At 41.1% G+C, this 18491-nt stretch overlaps 2 protein-coding genes across 2 annotated transcripts in view; one reads left to right on the top strand and one right to left on the bottom strand.

Annotated features, from left to right (window-relative positions):
* rasl11a (RAS-like, family 11, member A) overlaps positions 1-6491 on the bottom strand; it is a 19343-nt gene extending 12852 nt beyond the window's left edge. Inside the window, exons 1-3 of the mRNA XM_005750924.2 lie at positions 5780-6491; positions 2808-2864; positions 2609-2691 (exon numbers count right to left, since the gene is read on the bottom strand). Of these exons, the coding sequence (XP_005750981.1) occupies positions 2609-2691; positions 2808-2864; positions 5780-5936 (297 nt within the window). The 5' untranslated portion in view covers positions 5937-6491. The remainder of the gene's footprint in view (positions 1-2608; positions 2692-2807; positions 2865-5779) is intronic.
* Positions 6492-9158: 2667 nt separating this feature from the next.
* The window catches only part of usp12b (ubiquitin specific peptidase 12b), a 19743-nt gene continuing 10410 nt past the window's right edge, over positions 9159-18491 (top strand). The window contains exons 1-7 of the mRNA XM_005750925.2: positions 9159-9344; positions 14067-14147; positions 14367-14450; positions 15448-15577; positions 16123-16412; positions 17499-17575; positions 17670-17753. Of these exons, the coding sequence (XP_005750982.1) occupies positions 9297-9344; positions 14067-14147; positions 14367-14450; positions 15448-15577; positions 16123-16412; positions 17499-17575; positions 17670-17753 (794 nt within the window). The 5' untranslated portion in view covers positions 9159-9296. The remainder of the gene's footprint in view (positions 9345-14066; positions 14148-14366; positions 14451-15447; positions 15578-16122; positions 16413-17498; positions 17576-17669; positions 17754-18491) is intronic.

Here is an 18491-nt window from a genome sequence, read left to right as displayed (position 1 = left end):
GTTAAAGGTCTCTAGCAAGTTGTATGTCTACCAGACACTTTTTGTCATCATCAACAAATTTGTGGCATAACTCTCTGGATTTCTGACCAATCTTCTTGGTAGAATTCGTAGAGTTCAGTTAAATTGGTTGGTTTGATGGCACAGACGTGGCTTTTAAGCATAATCCACAAAAATTGGTTTAGGTTGAGCTGTTGCAAGGCTGTTCCAGAAGTTTAATGCTAGCCTGCTTCATCCATCAAAACAAATTTTGATGTCTGTTTGGAATCATTGTTCTGCTCAGAGAATGAATTATATCCAAGTTTCAACTATCCAGTTGTTGATTTGTAATGAAGTTGAAGAACTTGGCGGTAGTCGTCCTCCGTTGTTATTTAATTTACTTTGTACAATGTCTCAGTACCATTGGTATTTGGGCAGCTTCAAATTTGTCCATGGCGATGTAAAACTGACTTGACTATGGAGAGTGATGTTTGTGTTCCAGCAGTTCATGCCAGCCTTCATGGTCCCTCGTTTTTTTTCTGAACATCTGAACTAGTTTCCTGTCATTTGAGGATGATTGTTTGGATCTTTTTCCAGACCCTGGCAAAGTGTTGACACATCCAAATAACTTGTACTTATGTACAGTTGTTTGAATTGATGATCCTGGAATCTACAGTTGTTTAGAAATGGCTCCAAGAGACCTTCCCAACCTGTGAAAATCTATAATTCTTCTTCTTAGATCTTGCTTGAACTCTCTCGTTGTTCTGACTGTTGCTCAGTCCAATGAGTGCTGTCAAACAAATCCTTTTTATGCTGACAAAGGGAAACAACTAGTTGTAGTCAATCATCACTAACAACAAGTTAAAAGGCCTTTGTCTTGTGAAGTTAGTCACATGAATGTTTGTATATATTTGAGAATGTGTGGTTCAGAGAAAGTCTACAATAAATTCAGATTTGTACACCTAGTTCTTGTTGTTTAAAGTCATTAAAAGACCAAAGTTACAGTGACATTCTTGCGTATGCTCATGATGACTGGATTTCTGAACACAACTGTAGGTGCTGCAGAATTGCATGCAACACGTCAGACCAAAAACAAAAAAATCATGCCCAACACAAACAAATATAACTATTTCACACCTGTGATGTTATGATTGTTTAAAACCCATCCATGATGATTTTCCTGTTCAAAGTGGCCAAGCATATAGTAATTGTACTAGAACGTTCATTTCCATGACTAATGCCTCATTGTGGACATGTGCCAGCTGTTTCTGACTTTGAACTCAATACATCAGACCACCCAATTTATTTTCTTATCTGAACTCTACCTACAAATTTATCAAGCAAAGTGTGTTTCCATTATTTGCTTTTTAAACACCACATTTTAGAAAACACCCAATTAAAGGTTACGAAAAAGCCCTTAACTGCTTGACCTCGACACACACATTCAACACTCTTGCTTCTCTCACACGTCAGTTATTTCTGTCTAATCTCTGAGAGGTGGTCCGGCCTGCCAGGAGAGACCTCCTTGCCCTGTTATCTCCCCCCGTGTAGGAAATGAGCAGCTCTGAAGCTTGGTTTTGTAAACAGGCCGTTGAGCAGGATAAGCTGTGTGGCACGTTGCACTCATTAAACTCATCATGTGTGAGGAGATTGTATTTGAAGTACTTCCTCATACTTCAATACTTTCCTAAAATGGCTTTGAGATAACTTTTTTTTTTTTTTTTTTTTAATGGGAATATTTGGGGACTTTGGGGAGTACGACTTTTACTAAATTAGGCAATGATGCAAGAAAGAGATATCCCTTTGGAACTTTTTAACCCCACAAATTAAAGCTAGCACAGTATCAAATTTTCACATCCAAATTATCACAGTCAAGGAAGTTCACAACAGCATATTATTGTTATATCTACAGGATATTTAAAAAAAAAAAACGAAGGAAAAGAACAAATGTCAGTCGTGTTATTGGCAAATGAATCTAGAACTATGTGCACAGAGGCGGGTAACTCTAATCGTAATGGTACAAAAGCTTAGAAATAAAACAACACACTTTTAGGATATAATTGTATGTGCATCATCATCATCATCAGCTTTTTTCTGATTTGTTCCCCTTTATAAATAAAACATTTGAAGAGAAGGTAGGCGAGGCTTTTGTACCTGAGATAGCCAAACAGTGGCCTCGGTAGCACGTGGAAGAACGATACACAGCCACAACAGCCTCCCACCTCATAATCATGAGAAGTGACAATAATTACGAACTAATCAATAACAGGTCTCAGTTAAAGCCAGTGCCTTAATTTCCTGATGGTGGCTTACTTATCTCCTACATTTCTGACCCCATCAAGCTAACTCTAACTGATCTATGATCATTTATATTCTCAGTGCTTCCTTGTGGTGTGGTTAAAGGACATTTTGACACAAGATCTGAACAAAGATGTTTGCAGCAGTTTCCCAAAATATTCTTTTTTTCCCCAATTTTAACATCTAGAAATAGTTTGAATAACTTTCTAAATCAAGTCTGAAACCTGTCATATCAGCCGTCTGTATGTTTCAGTTATATTTTGGTACTTTCATGCAGTTAGCATAATGCAAGCTAATCTCCAGGATGACGACATGGCTACAGCCCCCTGTTTACCTGGAGAGCGACACAGGGTGTATCCTGGATCTGAAGCGACACTTCCTCACCCTCCAGCGTGACCTTTCGGGAGTAGAGTGCCCCTGCAGACACAGAGATTGAGGCGGATTGATGAACGGATCAACTTTTTTTTCTATAACAGTGGACTTTTACAGAGGGAACTCAGTCAGTGAGTACAGTCAGATGTGCAGAAACTCACCTGTGTTTGCTTCATAATCACCAATGAACCTCTTGGTCAGAAACCTAACAATCAAAGCTAAAAAGAAACAAAAAGAAAAATTAGAGATGCAAAAGAAGAATAAAAAGTAACAAGAAGAATGAGCACAGAGTTTGTCCAGAATCCAAACTTCTGTTACAGAAAAATCAAATGCCCTGCAGTAACCTTCTGATCTATTTAACACTTTCCCCGAGCACTGCTACATACCGTAAGTTTGATTTTCAAGACTTTAGTATCTAAACAAAAGAGTCCAAAAGTCTGAAGGGAGAAATGATTCACCAATACTCAGAATTTGAATCATCTTCTATTGGTAAATGATTGCCTCATCCACCTCTGGGTGTTTGGATTCTGAACACTGTTTTTCTAACTTTCAGTCTTTTGGGAGTGGGAGTTTGGCTTAATATATCTATTTGGATACCACCCCATTCACTCCATCAAAGGAGAGGTTTATCTTTCTGTAGGCTACCAACAGATGACACCATGAATAATACATATAAAAAGGTCACTGGAGTGATTCAGTGACTGGATTTAAAACAATAAAGGACTCACAAGAGATATAAGCAACATAATAATGGTCCACATGCCTCAAGAGATAACTTGTAGTTTCCAACAGACGGTTTGGAAGGGTTAAAGGGAGAAAGTGTCTTCTCTCTAAAAAGAACGTGGCAGCACGGCTTTGGTTTGCAAAGTTTCTTCTGAAAACCAAAAACAAAGTCCTTTGGACAGGCGAGATCAAAGTTTAGGTGTTTGACCATAATGCACAGAACCACGTCTGGAGAAAGCCAAACACAGCATATCAGCACAAACATCCCATTACAGCTGTCAAGTGCGATGATTTGCGCTTGTTTTGCAGCCACAGGACCACTGAGTAAATCATGACTCCTCTGTATACCAAAGGGTCAAATGTGAGGACATCTGGTCCACAGCTAAAGCTTGGGCAAAATTAGGTCACGCAACAGCAAATCTACAACAGAATGGCTGAAAAAGAAAATGAAGCAAAGTCCAGACCTCAACCTGGCAGAAATGCTGTGATGAGACCTTAAGGGAGCTGTGCATGAATGAATCCTTGCAGAGAAGAGTCAGTCACAATTCTTCCAGTTGGAGAAATAAAGTCAACAAACAATAACTTTGTGTTATTGCTGCTAAATGCTACAAGCTATTAAATCATGCAGTCTACTTTTTTTTCCACAGGCATGCAGAAACTCCTATGAAACTGTTTTTCACACGACTGCATTTGTATTAATGCATGTGTGAGTTTGTTCTTCTACACCCAGTGCTGCCGTAACCATGTAAAAACTTCTTCGACTTCTAGAGCATCCATGTGCTGTCTGATAAAAGGTTAAATGAATAGGCTGCAGTATAAACTTTAACTACATTTTGATATTTTAAAAAACATTGAAAGTATTGAGCCATGAGCCATTGGAGCACCCACAAATCCTGGTTCCTATATTTCCCATAATGCAACCATTGCATCTTACATTACGCCTTTTGTGTCAGGTAAAATGTTTTTGTCTTTTAACACCACAACTGTGGTTCATGACACCGATGCATCATAAAAGTGCAAGTCATAAACTCAAGTTAAGGCTCCCTTGGTGATATCACAGCGGCATCATTAGGGTGCATCATGTGGGCCACAACTACTTTGAATGTTTACTACTAACTGATGAACTGATCATTTCTGTGGGAATCTTTTAGCTCTTCGTTCGCTTTCTGCAGCCTTCTCGCTCTCATGTTCCAATCTGAGCTTTATTATAACTGTAGCTCAGTCTCTTACCTCCAGTGAGATAAATGAGCCTCTTGTACTAAAGCTTACTCTCTGCTGCTCCCCTGGCTGATCTGTTTAGTCTGTTACTGAGAGCCAGTGCTGCACTTTCTGACTGCAGGGCATCAAATGTATTCTGAGAAGCCGCCGTATGCTTAAAGATTCCTGAAATCTAAAATAAAACAATCGAACAGAAGCTGCCATTTATAGTCTTTCCTTTCCTCATGTTGGATACTTTTATTCTGAAGGGTCCCACTCAGGTAGTTACATTATAGCAATAAGTAGCTACATTTACTTATAAGACTATACTCAATGCCAATATTAAGCTGTTTTGATAGGTTACTTGGAGTGGATAAGATATCCAAATTACTCCCCATTTTTGACTTTTCAAAATAAGAGTTTGAACGCAGAACCAAGCACTACTTCCTAAAATATATTTTACATTTTTTTTAAACTAATCTTAAAATAAATAGATAAACATGGCTTCATTAACTGATGCAAATGAATAAATACATTGATAGTGGTATATATATTTTCTATGTTTATTTTGATTACGCCCTCTGTTAATGCCATTAACATGCCAGGCAATTCAAATGAATATTAGAGTGTGTGCCTAAATCTGGCACACACATATTTCTCCATATAATGGGTGCTTATGTTAATTAGTACCTCATGCACTTTTAACATAAAAATAAAAATACATTTGCCTAGCATGCACTAAAATCTTTGCTGCTCATCAGTTGTTTTTGTCCAAAATGCTTGAGTAAAGTTATCAGTGCATGGCTTTTAATTGTCAATAAATACTTTTTGATTCGTATAGTTTCTGTGAAATTATTTAGATACTTCAACTACAACTTGATATACTCATTAAGAGCCGTTAAAGTGGACGGAAACGAGTTAAATTGATCATGTAAACAATGGGATTTGTCGCCCCCTGGCGATCATTACCGGTATGCATTTTCGGCAGGCATTTGCAAATATTTCTACCTTAATTAATCAGGATATTTTAATTAGAACGGACCATGCAGGATTGTTCATAGTCGTCATGTTAAAATCCAAGCCACAGTTTTCCCAGACTAGTTCCCCACAACGCGTCAAATCAGCTTTAGTTCCCGTGCAAAACTTCCCGCATTCATTTGAATCCTGATTTCACAATTCAACCTGTATAACCCCCCCCCATTCCTCCCCGTACCGGTTTTCCCGACGTTGCTCGCTCCCAGCACCACAATCTTCACCGTCTTGTTGGGCACGCAGTCCAGCAGGGGGTACTCCGGTATGGGGACCAGCAGAAAGTTGCCAGACCCGCTGCTGTTCATGGTTCCCGGTGCAGGGTCGCCAGTCAGCCGCATTTAGCTCCCCTCTGCCCTCAGCTCAGCCCTGCTCTCACTAGAAAAATAAAAAACAAATCCCTGGACCCAGAGAGGGGAAAAATTACTCCAGCGCGCACATAATATCTCTGTAGAGAGGACACCGGACCTCCTGAGGTAGCCTGTGGATTATTCACGCTTCTAGCAGCTTTAAACGTGTTGTGAAATTACCATAGAAAAACTATTTTATCCGGGGGAAAAAATCCAAATTATCTTCCAAGTATCCCAGTTCCAGTTCAAAGTTTTCCTCCACTGAGTGAAAAGCTTCGTGGATCCTTTTCACTCACTTCACAAACAGGCATCCCTGCCCTCTTTTGACGCCTGAAACAAATAAAAAAAGAGAAAGGGATTCCGATCCGCAGCGATTCCAGATGCCTCTGACTGAGAGCAGAAAGAGGCAGAGAGGGAGGGATGTAGACTTTGAACCGTCCCTATAATATTCCCGTGAGACCGGTCTAAATCGAGCTCCACTTCCCGGCCTGGAATCAGACATCCTGAAGCTTCTGGGAGCTGATAAAACACGTGATTAGTAAGTAACGAAGCTGCAAAACAAACACGCAGAGCAAGACGAGGCCCTGTGAGCCAAATACTAATATTAATAATAAAAATGTCTCCTTAGCTCATTCACACGTTCTACTTCTGTGCTTTCATTGTGTTGGAAGAGCATTTCTGTATTAATCACGTGACCTTTCCAAGGAGATTTTATTTTTTAACATTTTTGATTTGCACAGATAGACAGATTCAGTTGTAGTACAAAGTTTTGATCGGCATTTTCTCCATTTTAAAAATGTTATGTATTCATTTATTCATGAGAATTTTTAAGCCCTCTACTGTTCACCTGTTTGTTCTTCCATCTTCCCAGAGACTTTATTTTTGCCATTGTTTGCCATATATTTTATCTTCATAGTTGAGTCCAAAATCAAAACCCACTTGCCACCAAGGTGTTACTAATAAACATATAACTGAGTGAAATGTTTTCTAGGAACCCAAACAAAAAAATGTAAAATGTAAAAGTTTTGTAAAAGACACTTTATCAGGTTTAAAACGCATGTAAATACAGCAAAAAGTCAAGAGTTTATCTTAAAATTATTGTAATTTCGGTTCACACCCCTGTCGTAGATTAAAAAAAACACACACATTTTAATACATTTTTGATTGTTAAAGATAGTCGCCATCACATTGAACACTCATTCAGTTTCACACAAGACTTTCAGAAGCTTTTAAAAATGTAAAAATGTACTTTGCCCAACTTTACAATGGTTACACGTGTTTATTTTGTTTGTAATTTCAATATTTCTTTTTAAATCTTTGCGTAAATATACAATTGACATGATAATTTAAGCTATTAAAAATGCAATAGCTAAGAAAAAAGCTTTTACGATTGTCTGTTTAAAATAGATGTAATACTTTTATTTATAGATTAAGACATAACTGTGACAAATAACTACTCAGAACCACAGAAATGTTTTAATAATATTTTTGATTTTGAAAAGGGTTGAAAATAAGTGCTCGTATTAGATGCTAGCAGTGGAATGTAATGAAAGGCATTTTATTTCATTTTAAACAAAAAACAACCCACACGCTTTTTATTCCTCCAGCGGTTCTGACACAGGAAGCACCGCCCGCCAAATACAGCCTCATGCACAGAATCCAACTAACTTCAGTCCGTCTGAGTTGTGAGTAGGCGACCCTCCCTCTCAGATTCCCCGAGTGGACGACAGCGAAGTCAGACGGCGACACTAGAACCGGAAAACCACGGGTGTTTAACCTTCAAAATAAAATAAGAGTGTCAGTAGATTAACTCCTGACAGGATTTTAGTTTTCTTGAGTTGTGAGAAATAATTAGTGTAACTACAATATAAGTTAGTTAACTTGTCTAATTATGTGATTGCATCAAGTTTTGCAAATTTGTTATTCACACATCACTGTTTCAACAGTCGGGACCAAAATTTTAACAAAGAAACACAAACTAACTGGAAACCATAAAACAGCTCCACAACATGATTTTGTCTGCAAGCCTCTCCTTCGTCACTCTCCAAGCCCTCATCCAGATCACTCATTATAGTTCAGTATAGATTTTACAAGTCCACCCTTAAATCACTCTTTATCAAGCTCTTGGTGTAACTATAGTCTGTTTTACGACTTTCATTTTTGGTCTCATTTAAGTCTTCTCTTTCATATTCTAGTTTTTTTTTTTTTTAATATTATTATTCATTTAATAATCAGGATACCTGTGTGAGACAATGTGGGTCAGATGTTATATATTACCAAAACAAACACAAAGTATCCAGAAAATATGAAAAAGTCAAATGTGGCGTATTCGATTTTAGTGGAATTTTTTTCAACTTCTATTAAAAATATCTACTGATGTTGATGCCAGCGGTAAGAGGAGAACAGCCAGACTGCTTCGAGCTGATAATAATGCATAGTAACTCAAGTACCTGTTCATTACAGCCAAAGTATGCAGAAGAGCATCTCTGAACAGCAGCAGAAGACCACACCAGGTGTTACCTTGTCTGATAAATCTCAATGACTGTTGCCATATTTGGATGGTAGCGTCAGAATTTGGTGTAAAGAACATGAAAGCATGGATCCATCCTGCCTTGTGTTAACAGTTCAACCTGGTGATGTGGGTTTAATAGTGTAGCAGGATATTTTCTTGTCACACTTTAGCACCAACTAACAACCATTTAAACACCACAGCCTATCTGAGTGAATCCAACATAAATTTACATTTGTGCATGCAACTCTTGTTTTTAGAAGTCAGGGAAGCTGGAGTGCCCTGATATTATTATGAATGCAATTTGCACTAGTATCTAGCACAATCTCAGTCTTACTATTCTATTTGTTTTTATTATAAATACAATTTTCGCTCCCTCTCACAGCATAAAGCCCCTGCTATGTACCTGTGGCACTCTTACTTTTACTAACTATGGTGGTTATTTCTAGTAGACTGTACCATTTTTTTTATCCTACTACTGTCCTCATTTTCCCTCAATAGAGTCTAGCAGCTAGCTAACTTGATAGTTAGCTACTACTGTACAATGATAGGAAAAAGAACAGCTCTAAAATGCATTATTTAAAGCTTTCAAATGGCCAGAGAAATTCATGCCCAAGAAAAAAATAAAACTTTTGACCACACCTGTAAATCTGCTTAACAGTGAAGGATACGTTAAGCCATTTTATTTTGAAAATCAACCCCCTCCCCGGAAGCGCCCTCTGTCGGTCCGTGTACTCTGACAGGTTTATTAAACAGGGGCAGAAAGCTCTTTCGGAACTCTGCAGCCGCAGCGGCTCTGATTATTTCACCATCGGGGTTCGGTCCAACATGGCGGCTTACGGATGGAAATACTGATGACAGTCCGAAAGATCGCCTCGATTTGTACGATGGTAAGAAGCCGAATCCGGTGCTTTTATCCGCGGGGCGTGAATGCGCTGCGCCTCTGTCCGGTCCCCCCTCCCAGGGACGCTAGGCTAGTAGCTGCTCCGCTAGCCTGTTCGCTAACCTCACAGACAGGACAACATAATTAAAAGAAGAAAAAAACATCAGTCAGTCAGGGTTTCTCGGGAAAGTTGTAGAGCCTGCGAGGAGCATCAGTTTACCAGTACTTATCCTGCACCTCTGTGTGGAAAGAGGAGAGGAGCTTCACGGGGAAACAAAGCGTGTTTTAACAGCCAGCCTCGGTTTGTTTACGCGGAGAAGGGCGAAAACTAGGTAGCCTAGCATGCTAGCTCTCACGGCAGCAGTCTCTGGACTCGTCTGGATAAAATTTACGGGCCTTCAAAATGACAAAGTTGTTGTTGTACCATTGCGTATGTAAGTCAAAGGTGTGATAGGCAGACAATGGGCGGATGTAAACAGCTTAGCCAGCTGACTGCTGCCTGTTCATGTGTAACTGGTGGAAAATTTCCAGCAGTTCCTGTCATGGGATACACCCTGGATGCCCCCCAACCCCCACCGTGAACCTGCTAATAGTTTGGCTTTACTTCTATAAAAAAATAAAGAAGCCTTCAGCAAGGCAGAAGAGTCCGGACAGTTTAAAGGAAACCAAAGTTGTTGGGTGTGACTGTGCATTTTCTTTTTTCTTTTTTTATACCGCCCTCTTTATCAGATCTGGAGCCATGTTTACCTTTGCACATGTAATGCCTTGTAAGGAGTTAAATAAGATTTCCCCAGACACACTCTACTCGTTAAAGAGAAGCTGTAGGTGAAAACGTGAGACATTAACACTGCCTGGTTTCCTGTTAATGTGACCAGCTCTGCGTTTGCTTCAAGCTTAACCTCTGACTGTAACTTGTCCTGTTTGCATGTGCCGACCTTTCAGAGGAGGACAGATGGTGATGCAGATGCTTTGGAGAAACCTGCTGCAGTCTTTGTCATTTATTTGTTGTTCCCGTTTGTAAGCTCTTATCCAGTGTTTTGTAACAGCCCAGCATCTACAAGACAGGAAAAAAAAAAGTTTGATTCGTCTCTGCTACCTTTGCGGGCTACGAGGTGCTGGCCGGATGGTGCTTGTTTCCACAGAAAGTTGATTTGGTCGTATGGAAAGTGCGAAAGCCACAAACAAAAGCTGCACAAGCCACAGCGGGGCACGGCCGAATTCAAGCTTTCGTCTGCCTTTGACGTGTGAGGCGGAGGACCTTTGCAGGGTTCAGAGCGTTGGTGTTTCCACAACAGAGCAGTGAAGTGCATCTTTGAAACAAACTGCCTTTGCTTCCATCGAAGGTGGATTTGTATTTTTAAAAGTAGAAGCTTAAATTACTTATTATTTACACATTCACCTGACAAGCAAAAGATCCTCTGGTTTGATCCATAAATCAACCATAAATCCCCCTCTGTGGCTGTGCGTCCATTGAGGGGGGGAAAAATCAGCCAAATTAACATGCAAGGCTACAGAGGCCTAATTGTGAATAAGGGAGCAGCTGAGAGTAGCACTATGTGGCCAGAGTATCGGGAAATTTCAAAAGAAAAATAATTATTAAATCTAACCTTAACTGAACCAGGATAATATGGTGTGAGATTTAAAAAAAAAAAAAATCCTGTCCAATCCATGGCAGTTGCGTAGACTAGTAACACGCATGAACATGCACACAGCTAAGCTCCACGCGACGAAGCCTAAAACCTCAACAAACAGGGTTAGTAATAACTGAACCAAACTGTAAAGTTTCAGTTTAGTTTACTGAGATTTCAATTAAAAAAAAACCCTCAAACATGAAATTATATAAAATAGTTATTTGTGAAATGGAGTTCCTCAGAAGTTATCCTCAAAGTTCACAGAGTTGGGCTTAACCAGGCAGCGTCAGGGTTAACCCTGGGTTAGCCTACATTACTATGGTAACAGATAGTTCGAGATTAGAGATTAACAGATATGCCATGACCGCCTGCTGACTTGTCAATAGTAAGTAAATAACGTTACTTGGATTGTTGCACTGTTTGGTAGTACAGGACCCTGGTCCACCTTAAACCACCTTAAAAGTGTATTCAGGGAGAGCAGCTGCTTGAGGTCTAGTAGGTAGATATAGATATATTTGTAGTTCAGTGTGAACTTTGAGGAGAGACAGAAGAAATGAGTCTCGTTGTCACGCTTTATAAGAAAAGATGGGAGCAGATAAAACCCGTTATTACACACTCATTCCCGAAGTTACATTCCGATCAGTCATGCTTACATGCCTGGTCATCACTCAAACACTAATTTTGAGCTGGGAAGATTACAAAAAAAATCCGCAGAAATAAAGGAAAGAAGCTTCATTTTCTTTTAAAACGCAGCAGACGCGGCTCGTCTCGTGGACTTGAGTTATTTCGGAGCACGGGGGCAGGAAAAGGGCAGACAGACTAATGCTTTCCTAGCATCCTCCCGACCGATCGTCATGATTAACAAACCCGATCGGTGTCTGACAAAACAGCCACTTAAGAGTTTCCACTCGCGCTGTTTTCTAACAGCCTTTTGTGCTGCCCCGACTTCACTTCAACTTTCATTTCCACCAGTGCAGGAAGTGCAGCTCGTTTCAGAATCGGCATAACCCAAAAAAAGAAAGCACGAGTTAATTAAAATGTGTGATTTCAGAGCACGCTTAGACCGTCTCACTCTGCACGCAGATGTTTGCTGTCGTCTTTGTTTGCCTTTCTGAGATCAGCGAGCTTGTTTTTGTTTACAGCCCCGTGCTGCTCGGGGGTCGTGTTTGTCTGTGACTGTACAAAGCGTTAGCAGCAGCATCATCATCATCATCATCATGCCCCTCGCCTCGCACTGTTTCTCCCTGCTGGTGTAATTTAATCCTCGGTTTCTAGCAGGACTGCAGGGTTATATGTCAGTGTTATTCAGAAGTGTTTTTATTGCACTGTCACGTAAACACAGCCCTGCTTTCACATCCACGCTGTGCTACGAATCTGTCAAAATGCACTTCACATAAATGCAGTGCTTCTTTTAAAAAACATTTATTCTACTGCAGCTCAAACACAAAACCAAATCAACAGGGCAGTGCTTTCACTTTATGTTATGTTACTTTAAGCTTCTTTGCAGGCTTGCCCTGAGTGGAAGTATAGAAGCAAAATGCACTGCAAAGAAAACAGCTGGGTAATGTGTGAGGAATGGAAGGATGCCACATCAGGATCGACCTACAGAAAACTGTAGGGTGGTAGAGTTGTGTAAGGACGTCAGGCTCTCAGGCCACCCTCATGAAGTCTGTTTCTGATTGTTTGGTGAGAGACATTCACACCAGTGTCCTGCTGGAGGTCATTTTGTAGCTCTGGAAGTGCTCATTCTCGCAATGGTCGACCTGGAGGAATTAGACTACCTGTGTGACCTCTGTAGGGTCCAGTTATGGCCTGATGACGATGGGGGTTCAAATTTGATTAATTGCGGGATTAATCAATGTGGGACTAATGTTTCAGTCACGTTAGAGCTATAAAAACAGGGCTACAGCCTCGTTGCAACAATAGAAATCGGTGGTTGCTCAGCAATTGAAAACAGTTCTAGCGACCAGAGGTGTGGAACACCCTCAGCTTGCAGGTCACTACAGTCACAGAGCAGTTGCACAGCAGGTCTCCTGGTTTTAGGCAACTTGTCTCCAAACAGTCAGATTCAGGCAGTCACTCTTGCTGTCTAATTGACAAACACAGCAGTCGGCCTGATTCAGCTGTGCCAGTGCTGTAGTGGGTTTGACTCGACCAGTTTGCAGCTGGTTTTGTTCTGGTTATGCTGCCATGAGCTTGTGTCATTTTTGTGGTTAAGTTGTCGTTGCAGAAGCTACGTCACAATTCGTGGAGGGATTTTTAAAAATGATTTAAATTTCTGCCTTAAATCTGTGACGTTCCGATCAGACTCGTTTGCACTAGTTTGTTAACTGACGTTAAGTTTTGAGCAGCTGTGACAAACTCAGTCCAAGGGTCAACTCGCCCCCGTTCAGTCACAAACTGATGGCAATAAAATAAGACTGCTATCTTGATGAATAAAAGTTGCTTTGACGACCTGCGCGGCCCAGTCTGTGTAACAAATACTTCAGAGGAAACGAGACTGCTAACTTTTTGCACACGTTGGTAATAATTGTGGTCATGTGTCTGTGTCTTTGAGCCTAAAGTCCTCAGTTCTCGGTGTCAAGAAGGCATCTTCTCTTTTTACCTGGCTAGATCGCCATGGTAACTAATGCTGAACACATAAACTGGACCGCAGCAGGTTATGTTCAAGTCATGCAACACTATCCCTCTAGATTGACGGAATGTGTTGCCCTCACTTTAGTCAGCGTTCACATTTTGGGTATCAATAAAATTGCTTTTCAGCATGTTTTTAAACGGTTACATATATGTAGATGTGATTAATGGGGCTCGTCAGTGTGCAGAGGAAAATAAAATGCAGAAACCGAGGATGTGAAGTGAAAAACAAAGCTGCAGCAAGCAGATGGCTGAAAGTCCAGCAGAGCAGAGAGAAAACAGAGCAGGAAAAACTGGAAACTTTGAGGAGGAAATTAGGACAAAGGAAGTTTTTAATGGATCATTTTTCATTAAAACAAAAACACTGACTGCAAGTTGTTACACATCCAAAATAATATGAAAATGTTCAGGAAAAAATAAATAAAACAGTCATTCTTTTCCTTGTTTTAATTCTTTGCTTGCAGGGCGCCAATGCCTCTGCCTTGGAAAAGGAGATTGGACCGGAACAGTTTCCCGTAAATGAACACTACTTTGGCTTGGTTAATGTAAGTATCTGGTGGTGGCCGTGCACCTGTTTACCTGCTGCAGACTGCAGAGCACAGCCAGCAGCTACTAATCATGTTCGTCTGTTTGAAGATTCACACCGGATGTTTAGTTGTCAGGCCACTTCTTTAGCACTGCCGTGGCTTATTTGGTGTAAACGAGCAGAAAATGTGCCTTCCTCTAAATCCCCTGGCCTTCTCTCTGTTCCTTTTTCTTTCTAGTTTGGAAACACCTGCTACTGTAACTCGGTGCTGCAGGCTCTGTACTTCTGTCGACCGTTCAGGGAGAAGGTGCTGGCGTACAAGGTAAGTAATGAGAGACGAACTGTTGAGATGAAACCTGGTGCCCTGACAGAATGCACACACAGCTAAATGCCATATTGATATGATAGAGAGTTACACGTTTAAGTTTTCATAAAAACCAGATGTTTAAATTGAGCCAAATCTGGTGCTTGGTTTGTGGTGCAATGGTTCTCATAGGTTTTCATCTTGTATACCATTATAGCCATTTGATAGCCTCAACTTCCTCTTTGAATGTGTTAATTTGAGCTTATTTGAACTCATTTGTATTTGGATCTGGATTTCTTAGAAGCCTTCCTTTACAAATATTGACTTAGTTGCTGTAGGACGGCTATCAAACTGCAAAATTACACCGGGGCTCCACAGCCTTGATTTTATGTAGGACCATAACCAGAATTCAAACAGCTGAGTCAAGTCCTCTATTGCAAAAAGATGTGACGCAAGCAATGAGTGCAGACTGACTAAATTGCACGTTGGCAGTTAATCCCATGAGAGTCTCATGGGCCTGTCCAGAGGTTGCAAGTGTTGTGTACTCCACATCTGGGCAACCAACTACTAAAATTCAGTGAAATCATGGAGCAAACTAGTTGCAAGGAAGTTGTCGTCCTCTTTTGACTCTGTTGTGATGGAGCCATAAGATTGCTTAGTTTGTCAACATTTAGAGAGAGTTGGGGAATGGCTGCAATCACAGCAATGTAAGATAGTGAAGGATGTACCCTCCTCGATTCAGAGATGGTCTATCTTGTAAATGGCCTCCTTGCCCCCCCCCGCTCAAACCAGCGTTCCTCTCTGTCCAGAATGTGTACATCCTCATCATTGAAAGATTTAGGTTAACTGACGATTCATTCATTCTTTGCTATAGTTCACATAACCTGACTTCCATAGAGTAGATCAAGTATCAAGGTTCAGGCTAGTGTAGTACCATAAGATAATGTTAAACTATCTCTGAGTTGCTGAGGCCTTTACAGCGTAACGTTGACTATCTCCGTCTTCTTCTCTTCAGGTGCAGCCTCGCCGTAAAGAGTCCCTGCTCACCTGCTTGGCTGACCTGTTCAACAGCATCGCCACACAGAAGAAGAAAGTCGGCGTTATCCCGCCCAAGAAATTCATCTCACGGCTGAGAAAGGAAAATGGTGAGTGACTCAGCATGATGCTGAACTTTGTTTTTCCTTTTTTCAGAAAGAATATTCGTTGAGGTCGAACGCTTCGACTCTGCAGCTCTGCCAGATTGTGCAGCTGCTGTTTGTGTACGAAATAAGAAAAAAAAAGTCGAAGTAAAATCGGAGACTTTCCTCCGTCAGTCGCTTGTTTTAACCCCACTTCCTCTCACTATTGACGAGCACAGCTGAGGCTGGCGGGGGAGAAAGGGGATGAGGCAGATGGAGTGGGGAAAGGAAAAGAATGAGAGGAAGGGGAGGGTTATCGCAGCTGAAGAAATATAATTGTCAGCCAGATCCTGAAGGGGAAAGCAGATGTAGGAGAAGACGACAGGCTCCTGATTTGCTATATTTCTCATTGCCAGCATTCTGATTGCTCTTTATTCTTTGTTCTCTTTTCTTCTCACGTCTGTTATTTCCTATATTCCTCTTTCCACTTCTCTATTCTCACGCCTTTATATATCTTTATGTTTTCTGTTTATGTTTCGTTCTGCTTGCTATTTTTATTTTGTTCCTCTCAGAGCTGTTTGACAACTACATGCAGCAGGACGCCCACGAATTCCTCAACTACCTTCTCAACACCATCGCTGACCTTCTCCAGGAGGAGAAGAGCCAGGAGCGGCAGCAGAACGGAAAACTGGTTCAGAATGGAGGTGGAGGAGTGGGAGGAGGGGGAGTAGGAGGAGGCAGTAGCGAATCAGGAGGAGGAGGTGGAGAAGTGGAAGGAGGGAAGGAGACGCAGCAGACCTGGGTGCACGAGATCTTCCAAGGAACGCTGACCAACGAGACGCGCTGCCTCAACTGTGAAGCTGTGAGTGGCTCGAGTACTCGGAGTTTGAACTGCAGATCAGTATAAGAAGATGGGCGTGACTTTAAACCTGAATTCTTTTTAATGGTCAATTAAAGTAAAGTCTATGGAGGAACGGCCCTCTCATCCAAATCCTATAGTAGTTACGTTTTCCAGGAAGTCCAGACTGTTCCCTGATTGTTCCCTTGTCAAACACAGTGTGTATTCTGGAGTGTTTGTGAAGGCCCATGTCTTGTGTATCTGTGACTGCCTCCAGCTGGCTGTAGCACCAAAATCAGTCTCAGCAAATCTTCTTCTTAATTGTCCAAGTTCAAAGTCAGGCTTTCTTTGTGTTATCTGGTTCTCTAAAACCTGAAACCCCAGTCAGAGATGATGATGGTGTGAAGAAGTATGACGATGGGGGTTATCAAATTTCTGTGTTAAAGCAGGGCTTCCTGTGGGCTCATGTGAAAACCCTTCCCAGGTTATATGACTCTTCTTCTGCACAAAACAATCCCTCCGAGTGTCACGTCCTCCAGTCAGAGACATGATCAGATGACTATAAAATAGTGTCAAATCTCCAAAGAACACGAAACAGAAGAATGCAACAGCATTGCAAATGAGACTAGCACACAGAGGGGCAAAATAAACTTTTGAAGTTAAATATTTTATCACCAAGCTCAGTGCTGCTGTTTATTTGTGATGACTGCAAACTGGCACAAGTTGTGGTTCAATCAGTGGTTTCAGTAAGGTGCAGATTGACAGCTTGCCCATATTAAATAGAATCAATATGACACTTAGAATAAGCTGTAAATAAACAAATCGCTGAAAGCGTCACACTTCCAGATGATTTTAACCCAAAAGTCTGGACCTGCGTTCAGTCTATGTTAGCGCGGTGTTTTAAAAGACGAGCCTGTTGTAACACAGGAAACTCGACCCAGCTCTCAGCAAGCCATTAATCTGACTACAGGTAAAATCTGTGTGAGACACTGAGTATTAATTTTTATCTTAATTTTCCACTTTGCTCGTTTAACCGATCAGGTCATTAATGCCGTTGTCATGACGACACACCATGTGACCTTGGGCGTTCGCCCTTTGCTTTTGTTTCAGGTGAGCAGCAAAGACGAGGACTTCCTGGATCTGTCTGTGGATGTGGAGCAGAACACGTCGATCACGCACTGTCTCAGGTACGCCGAATTTATTAGCGATCAATAAATAAATAAAAGAACGATTAAAGGATGCTGGCTGATCTTAGTGACGGCGTTTGTTTCTGCTCATCAGGGGCTTCAGTAACACAGAGACGTTATGCAGTGAATACAAGTATTATTGCGAGCAGTGTCGCAGCAAACAGGAAGCCCAGAAAAGGTGAGTGACATCATCATCACGTGACTTTTCTGATTTTCTTTCATCACCTTTTGTTTTTGCTGCCTTTAAACCAGCTCTGTTACTTGACCTTCAGATAGCACACAGAGCTCTTACCAGGGAACTCTTTCACAAAGGCTTTTCCCCCTGATTGTTAAATGCATACATTTCATGCTGTAGGATCTGCTGGTCTCAGCAGGTTTTCAGATGGTGCAGAGAAGCTAATGTAAACAATGAAATCCAGTATGAAAAGGTCTCTGATGGGCCCTAAATTAAAAACAAGTGCCAAAAATGTGTTTCTTTACTTTATTGTGAAGTAAATGAACATTGATGGCATTTCTGATGATGCAGGATGAAAATACTGAACGTTTCGTCAGCTATTGCTGCTCACAGGCAGCAGCATTTCCGAATGTAAGTAACTGCAGGGCTTTTTACATCCTTTATCAATGAGCCGCTGCCATAGACGGCATGCTGCCGACGTCGAAGTCTGAACTGTTACCATCAGGTGCCAGCAGCAGCATTACAGTAAAATATTAGTGGCACAGCATTATTTCCAGTGACAAAAGCATAACTTTTAACCACCTGCTTTTCCACCGTATAATCGCGTCAGCTATTTCCAGCCACCGTTTGCGCTTCATGTCATGTGGAGCACAGCTAGCGAGCGTGTCAGCGATGCACTCAAGAGAGTGTGTGTGTGGGCTTGTGTCGTTGTCGTGCAAAAATCCTACTTGCTTTTTTTTT

Source organism: Pundamilia nyererei, unplaced genomic scaffold (assembly GCF_000239375.1).
Source record: "Pundamilia nyererei isolate P.nyererei 1_Seehausen unplaced genomic scaffold, PunNye1.0 scaffold00292, whole genome shotgun sequence".
Classification (NCBI taxonomy): Eukaryota; Metazoa; Chordata; class Actinopteri; order Cichliformes; family Cichlidae; genus Pundamilia; species Pundamilia nyererei.
Note: the sequence above shows the minus strand (reverse complement) of the source record. Positions and strands in the feature narration are given on the sequence as shown.